Here is an 8746-nt window from a genome sequence, read left to right as displayed (position 1 = left end):
ACTGATTCACTTTGTTGTAAAGCAGAAACTAACACACCATTGTAAAGCAATTATACTCCAATAAAGATGTTTAAAAATAAAGAAATTTAATGTGCTCAATTTTTTTTCAAAATATTTTCATGTACAATATCTAATGTGGTTTTCAGTAAAAAAAAAAAAAAAAAAGGTGGAGGAGGCACTACTCTTATCCCCACTTTTCAGATAAAAAGAATGAAGCTCAAAGAAGTTCAAAGGTTTGCCCAAGGGAAGACAACGAAGTGATGGAGTGACACTAGAATCTCGTGATTCACAAGGGTGGTCTCCAGTGGTCTACTATGATAGTCTCTCACTGTATCCATGTCCACAAGATGACAAGGTTCCTTACTGCTGATAATGTGCTTACACGATCTCTCACTGATGCTTAAAAAAACAAACACACAAGCAAAACCCAAAAAACCCCAGCATTATTCTCTTCATGCTGTAGTAAATTGATATGCGATGCCAAGAGGACCTATACAGTCTCTCAAAGTAACTACTTTGTTTTTGCATATGTTGTCTGGAAAAAAGTCATCTTACTTGATAATCACAACTCCCAAGGCAATCTACAGTCAGATTCTAAAGCACATATCAAATCTTTATGGATATTTTCTAGTTTAGATTAACTGCTTTTTTATTAGTAAATCAATCAATATAATCCTTTTGGTAGAATATTAAAGCCACCAAAATGAATGTACTGATATTAGTGGTTATTCTAAGTTCAATTCTTCTGAAAATTTCAGGGGAATTATTAAAAAGCCCTGTCAGTATCTGACCCAGAAAGGCACTGAAGCCAGTTCTGTGCACTCTTATACTTACTGACCAGAGACAGAAACCATAATTACCCACCAAGAGCAGGTCTCCCCAAATGAGGATCCTGAAGATCCACACATTAAAGCACACTTCATCACAACAATATATAGGGGTATACAAACAACATGACACTATTAATTTGTTGGAGGCTTATTGATATCAGGAAAAGTTTATGTCTAATGATACTGACAATTCCTAAAAGTGTCCTAAGGTTCACAAACATTGTATTTCATGGCATTAATAAAACATTCATTCATAATAAAATGAAGTATTCTGATTCCTACATTTGAAAGCAATATCAAAGAATGTGTATTAAACAACTTCACAGCCTTTTCTTAGAAGAGATCAATTTTGGGAGCAGGTTAGAATCTTCAAACGGTGTTTATAAAGCTTTTTCAATTATAACTTTATACTTGGAAAACATCAAATAACCCAACTGTTTTCTTTTTATACCCACTGTTTCAGAATGAGTGAGAAGAGAAGGGATAATAGTGAGATTTTTATGTTTTTCAAATGGGGGCATGAGTTTAAAAAGTTAGAGAAACACTGGGTTAGAATAAAAAAAAATTTTGACTATCAAATAATGGGATTTCACTTTCTCAGAACAAGTACCAAGTTGAAATCTTGCAGGATTTCATTTAGATTACTTAGGTTCCACTAAAAAAGAGCACATCTAGGGACTTCCCTGGTGGTGAAGTGGTTAAGAATCCACCTGCCAACTCAGGGGACATGGGTTCAAGCCCTGGTTCGGGAAGATCCCACATGCTACAGAGAAACTAAGCCCGTGCGCCACAACTACTGAGCCTGCGCTCTAGAGCCCGTGAGCCACAACTACTGAGCCCACGTGCCACAACTACTGAAGCCTGCATGCCTAGAGACTGTGCTCCGCAACAAATGAAGCACCACAATGAGAAGCCCGCGCACCACAACGAATAGTCCCCACTCACTGCAACTAGAGAAAGCCTGTGCGCAGCAGCGAAGACCCAAATACAGCCAAAAATAAAATTAATTAACTAATTAATTAATTTTTAAAAAAGTATAGACAACTCAAAAAAAAGAAAGAAAAAGAGCACATCTATATAATAGTAGATACAGTCTAGGTATTCTGTTTTCTATAGAAATAATTCCACTTACTCTGACTTTCTCCTCTAAGGAGAGTACCTAATGCTGCCCAGTCTGCAGCAAATGGCTCAGAAGATAAAGGCTTGTTATTACACTAGAGACACAATTCATCTCAATGGCCTTTCCTTCAAAACATCCATCATCTCAAAATCTCTCTCAGAGGAAATTATAAGGAACAGTGAACATGACATTTTCCATATCCCCATACTGGTGTGAACACTGGTTCTAGAATGTCCTCAGATACCCTCCATTTCAAAGAATATTAAGTGTAGAGTAGAATTAATTTGAATATTTTAATTTAGAAACATCTTATAATGGGCATCCATGAGGCAACTCCAAAAACGTAATTTTGAAAATGGTCTTGTTGGGTTTACTTGATAATTAATAGAAAATCTAGACAAGAATTCTGTATTCAACATACTGCAACTGTAGTAACTTCTAACAAAACTGAGAAGTCTTGGCTAACATTTCTCCTGCCTTATGTTAGGATTAAAGAATGGGAATAAAAGTGGTATGCATGGTGAATGCGGAATCGGACCCAATGCATAAGGGAACCAGAAATACAATGTTCTTTTTCTTTTCCTTTTTTGTTTTTTTATGGCCATGCCCTGCGGCTTGTGGAATCCTAGTTCCCCAACCAGGGATCCAACCTGTGCCCCCTGCAGAGGAAGCAAGGAATCCCAACCACTGGACAGCCAGGGAATTCCCTATAATGTTATTTTCAAAAGAAAGCTTCTAAACAAATTTAAAAATCTTTCACTAGGGGCTGCCCTGGTGGCGCAGTGGCTGAGAGTCCGCCTGCCGATGCAGGGGACACGGGTTTGTGCCCCGGTCCGGGAAGATCCCACATGCCGCGGAGCGGCTGGGTCCGTGAGCCATGGCCGCTGAGCCTGCGCGTCCGGAGCCTGCGCTCCGCCTGCGCTCCGCAAGGGGAGAGGCCACAATAGTGAGAGGCCCGCGTACCGCAAAACATCTTTCACTAGGAGTCCACTTTCAAAAAATAATTTTTAGAACTATATTTTTTGTAAATATACAAATATTTCATAGTCACCGTGAAAATTTGGGGGTAATATATTAAAATTTAAAAGGAATAAAAATGTCACCATCCACCAATAATCCTTTTAATATCCTGGCTTATTACCTTTCGATTTTATTTCCCTAAGCACTCAAATGTACATGCACACACACAGAGGCATACCTATGACCACAGAGTGTTTTGAAACATAATTTTCACTGAATGCACAGAATTCCAATCTGTAGTTAGGCCTTGATTTATTTAACAATTTCTCATTTGTTGGATATTTAGGTTGTAAAGCCAACATCCTATGATAACTTTTGGCCATATTATACTTGATTATATCATATTACTCAAAATCTTTGTGAAACATGGCTAAAGGGCAATGGTAGGCACAGGGGAAAAAAAGACGAGGAAAAATACTTCAACAGTATTTACCTTTAGATGGTAGGATTACAGGTAATTTAGGTTTTTTGTTATACTTTCTGAACTTATCCAAATGCTCTCTAATGAACACGTGCCAATAATCAGAAAACAATGTAGTAATTTACTAAAATGAAGACCAATGTTTATATAAAGACATTACAATTCAATAATATGGGAAAATACATTTTAAGTGAAAATGAAAGGTAGGATTTAAGGTTGTAGATATGTATTTGTAACAGCAAAAGACTAGAAAAACTAAATGTCTAACACCAGGAGGTGGTGCTTAACCAAACTATGGTATAACAAACTTACTATGGAGCTAGGTGAAGGCAAAAGGCAAATCTCTGTGCGCTGCTATGGAAAGATAGATAAGACACTTTGCCAAAAAAGACGACCAGGGTGTTTAACGGTATGTAGCACGTTATTCTAACAGTTAAAAAAGGAAACAAAAAAAAACAGTGAAAGGCTTGGGGGGGGATTCTTTTACACGCATAAAACATTTTTGAAAGGATACATAAACTATGTTGGTTACTTCTAGAGTGAGTATGGGGAGTTGGGTATATAATATGATCACAAAATGAAAATGTGCATTAATACATAATAGATAAAAAGGTAAGTATACTGTTCATGACAGAAAATCTGGAAACAGTTCAAGGTTGTCCCCTAATTTTTTTTTTTTTTTTTTTTTTTTTTTTTTTGCGGTATGCGGGCGTCTCCCTGTTGTGGCCTCTCCCGCTGCGGAGCACAGGCTCCGGACGCGCAGGCTCAGCGGCCATGGCTCACGGGCCCAGCCGCTCCGCGGCACGCGGGATCCTCCCGGACTGGGGCACGAACCCGTGTCCCCTGCATCGGCAGGAGGACTCTCAACCACTGCGCCACCAGGGAAGCCACCCTAAATATTTTTTAAAGCAGAATCTAACAATAGCTATTAAAAAATAACAGATAAAACATAAAGGTCAATCTCTGAATTGTAGGAATACAATTTAAAAATAACAGTAATAAAATAGCAGTGTATATGGGTGTCACTGTAAATTGGTATTTCAAAACACAATCATACAAGTTTTTATCACTAGCAAGGAAATGGCCAGGGAATTATTAAAGAAAACTAACTTATAATTAAATCATTCTAGAACTTGTTAAACATGGGTGATTTTATTCCATGATTATCCTGCCATATTTACTCTGGTTTACAAGCTCAGTAATCCAGAGATGAAATATACAACCATAATTTAGGCAATAACAAATGAAAAGAAAATTTTTATATGTTGAGATTTAACAGAGTACTTTTCCCCTCTAAAAACAAAGATAAAGAAACCAATTACAGAATCAGGGCAGAGTGGGTTAGGAACTCAGAAACATTTAAAATTCTCCTAAACTAGATGATCATTACTATTTTAAAGCTCCCTCTAATAAAATTCAAATGAAAAAAGAATTATTTCATCTTTTGCAACATTTATGCTCCAGATGCAGACTGGAAACTAAGGTTGTCCCTAGTGCTTCTAAAAATAATATTTATAGAATAACAGCATCTGCACTACTGAATATGTATGAGTGCTGATTTTCGGAGGTGCACCTATGTAAAGAAATACACTTCAACTTGTTTAACGACGAACGTAGTCATTAACAAAAGTCAACAGAAGTCACTGAACTGGAATCCTTTTGATGTGTACAGCTTTCTTACAGACTTTTTTTTTTTTTTTTGCGGTACGCGGGCCTCTCACTGTTGTGGCCTCTCCCGTTGCAGAGCACAGGCTCCGGACGCGCAGGCTCAGCGGCCATGGCTCACGGGCCTAGCAGCTCCGTGGCATGTGGGATCTTCCCGGACCGGGGCACGAACCTGCGTCCCCTGCATCGGCAGGCGGACTCTCAACCACTGCGCCACCAGGGAAGCCCTCTTACAGACTTTTAATACTCATTAATACTGTGCTTTACCTAGCGCGTTATTATAAAAATATCACGAATCCCCAAGGATTCATGGCCACAATCAGCAACTTGTGAGAATCAGGTAGTAAACTGGATATCATACCGCAAAGCAGAGAACTCAGAATCAAACCACAGAATAGAGAAAGTACGGCCACTAACTTTCACTTCACATCTGGGATCTGACAATTCTTCCAAATTTCCCCTATCAGTGTGGCACTTGGGGGTTGGTTTAGCTGAAGAGAACAGGAAGGTATTATGGTTTATTTATAGATTCCCTTTATTTTCTGGGAAAATCATCCTTTCCCACCAAGCGTATGGCTTCAAGAGGGATTTTTAGCAGAGTGGAGAGACAACTAGACGTGATAATCCTGAAGATCAGAAAGGTGATTGATAACGGCCCTATCAAGCAGATGTCTGGTAATTTAAGAATGCTGTCTCACCTAAAACATGGGACCTAAGGAAGAAGACGACTAGCACCAGGAAGTGCACTTTCCCACGTTCAGTGAAAATGCTCTTGCCTGTGAGGAGCTATCTATTTACACTATATTATGTCCTGAAATGGTGCTACAGATTGGGGCCACTTTGTTGGCAGTCCATCATGTTATCACTCAACATAGGTGTCACAGCACACAACCAACACTGCCACTTTTAAAGACTCCCAGTTCCTTGAGGAAAGGACCACATGCTCCGTACAACCCAGGCTGTTCATAACTGGGGCTTAGCTAACGCCTTTCGAGATACTATGTTTCTCTGCATCCTGGTGACCGAAGTTGCTTTCCTTTATTTACCTGGATTTTTTTTTTAAAAAAACGTTCCTCTCCATTACCTCTTTTACACTGTGGATCTAAACCTTAATCTCCACCACACCCTGAGCAGCCTTAGAAAAAGAGAACGGAAGTTCCCACCGCCAGGAAATGTGGAAGAGGAGGGTTGGGAAGGTCAGGAGCGACACAGAAGAGAAAAAAACAGTCAAAATCAAGTAGATTTAAGTCCGTCAAACCTACTTCTAGGCCTTTTCGTTCTGTTTGCTTAATTGGCCTTTTCGGACACCCGGACAGCGCGGAGGAGAATCAACACCTGCCGTCGCATCCACCGCTTCTAGTCTGCGGGTTCCAGGCTTCCTTTTCTCGGAAAACTCAAATGCTACCTTCACCATCACCTCTTTTGCGGACTGTGCCCGAGCCTTCCCTAACTTTGGGAGCTAAGAATGAAGGGGTGGGGGCAGAGAAGGCCGTGAAGAGGAAAGGAGTCAAGGTTGCCCTCTCGCCTGGGCCGCTCCTGGCCAAGTCGCCGGCTGCCTCCTCTGGTCCCAGCCCGTCCTCCCGGAGCGGCGGACCCGGGCCCGGGGCGCTCCGGGGAGGCGGGATGTGAGCGGCCTCCTGAGCCGGCCTCGGCCAACGCAGCGCCCGCGGTCGCCTCTCCTTCGCGGGGTCGGGCATGGCTGCCCCAGGAAGAAGCCCGTCGGGGCCTCCGCCTCCCCGCGGCCGGACCCCGCCTCCAGCCCGCCATCCCCGGGCCGCCGTCTAAGCCCTTACCCGCAGGACGTGGTAGCCTTCCGTGCCCCCGCCTGGGATCTCGACGCTCTGCGAGGAGCCCATGGCGGCGGGCGATCAGTGTGGCCAGGCCGGGCTCCGCGCCGCTCCCCGCCCCCCCGCGTACCGCCCTCTCCGCTCCTCCGCGTAGCACTTGGGACGTGGCACTCGCAGCCTCAGGAGAGCCTGGCCGCACTGCCCGCTGGGAGATCGTCGCCGCGGCAGCCAGGGCCGCTGCGACGCCGCAGACAGCGCCACCTGCCGCGAGCCACCGGGAGGGGCCTGAGCCCGGGGGGCAAGGCTGGAGTGGAGGGCGGGGAGAGGCCTATTCGTACTCGCGAGAGAGCAGAAATACGGTTCATCCAGTCGCTACACCTTACTACGGGTCCCTGGGCTTGACAAGATTCATCTAGACGCGTTCCCGCTCTCCCGAAAGAACGGTCGCTTGACTGTATCTCCCTCTGGTGGCCAGAGGCCGGGAAGGGGCTCCTGCTGAAAAGAATAGGGGCGGATGCAAACACAGCGAGCTCCCTAAATCTCTGGGTTTCTGAACCTCTAGGTCTTGTCCCCAGGTTGCACAGAGGATCGTGGTAGTGGCTCTCTGTGGGCGGAGTACCGTGTCCGCTCAGCTTAGCTCAGTTTTATAAAGGAAAATGTCCTAAAGAGTTATGGAGGACCCACCAAAGTTCTCTTTTTGTTTTTGTTTTTTGTCTTCCCTAATTGTGAGAACAAGATCAGTCTATCACAACCTGAGCGATGCCACAGTGGGAAACACAGTTGGATGACTTTGGCGTTGCACCGCCTGCTGCTGGGTTCCCCATTCCACTTCCTTTAGGTAGCCAAGTTGTATTCACACTTTTCCTACTCGGTTGCTCCTTTTGTCCCTTCCCTCCAAAATCCCCAGTTATTGCCCAGGGGTCAATTTGGCCATCACTAACGGTGGATCAACCAGATATCAGAACATGTGTATTCTGATGTGAAGCAACGTGAGGTAACTATTATCACCCATGAAGTATGCCAGACCAAAATGTTTACCTTGCTCCTCTCACACCTTTATTTAGATCATCCAGTTTACAGGAATACAAAGGAGAGAAGAACAAGTAAAATGACTTCATAAGGAAACAACCAGGCAAAAATAAAAGAAATGGGCTGTTCTTTAGAACAGCTGGCCAGTTCTTTTCATCAAGTCAGAATAATAAGAAAGGGTCTGTACTGGGTTAAAAGAGATATGAAGGACATAACCAGGAGATGAAATGAAAGGTCTTAAGTTGGGGGCTGATTTGGAGAAATTATCTGTAAAGGACATTGTGGGCTCAATTGGGAAAATGTGAATACTGAGTGTTTGAAGAAAAGCATTTACTGTCATGGAAAAGTGGAAATTATTGGCTGAAAAAAAAAGGTTATAAGACAGGATATGTCTGTAAACAGTATAAAAACATTTTTTTAAATAAAATATGTGTTAATACATAGTATGTATATGAAGATGTGGCAGGATGCCATCTTAGGGTTACAGTGGTGATCCCTGGGTGGTGACAGAAATGTTTTATTTTTTGTTTTTGCTGGTTCTACATTCTAAAATGCTCATGGACTGCTTTTGTAACAATAAAAGAGTATTTAAAAATAAAATATCTCTCAAGTGCTCATGGAACATTCTCCAGGATAGATCATATATTGGGTCACAGATCTAGCCTTGGCAAATTTAAGAAAATTGAAATCATATCAAGTATCTTTTCTGACCACAACGCTATGAGACTAGATATCAATTACAGGGAAAAAAACGTTAAAAACACAAACACATGGAGGCTAAACAATACACTACTTAATAACGAAGTGATCACTGAAGAAATCAAAGAGGAAATCAAAAAATACTTAGAAACAAACGACAATGGAGACACGACGA

The 8746-nt window shown here is 42.4% G+C and overlaps 1 protein-coding gene across 1 annotated transcript in view; it reads right to left on the bottom strand.

Moving 5' to 3' along the window:
• Positions 1 to 7032, bottom strand: part of LOC129392552 (Golgi reassembly-stacking protein 2-like) — a 16122-nt gene extending 9090 nt beyond the window's left edge. The window contains exon 1 of the mRNA XM_055088470.1: positions 6850 to 7032. Within this exon, the coding sequence (XP_054944445.1) occupies positions 6850 to 6912 (63 nt within the window). The 5' untranslated portion in view covers positions 6913 to 7032. The remainder of the gene's footprint in view (positions 1 to 6849) is intronic.
• Positions 7033 to 8746: the final 1714 nt, after the last annotated feature.

The sequence above is a fragment of the Physeter macrocephalus genome, chromosome 2 (assembly GCF_002837175.3).
Source record: "Physeter macrocephalus isolate SW-GA chromosome 2, ASM283717v5, whole genome shotgun sequence".
NCBI lineage: Eukaryota > Metazoa > Chordata > Mammalia > Artiodactyla > Physeteridae > Physeter > Physeter macrocephalus.
The sequence above is the reverse complement of the archived record's forward strand: the minus strand, read 5'-3'. Positions and strand labels throughout refer to the sequence as shown.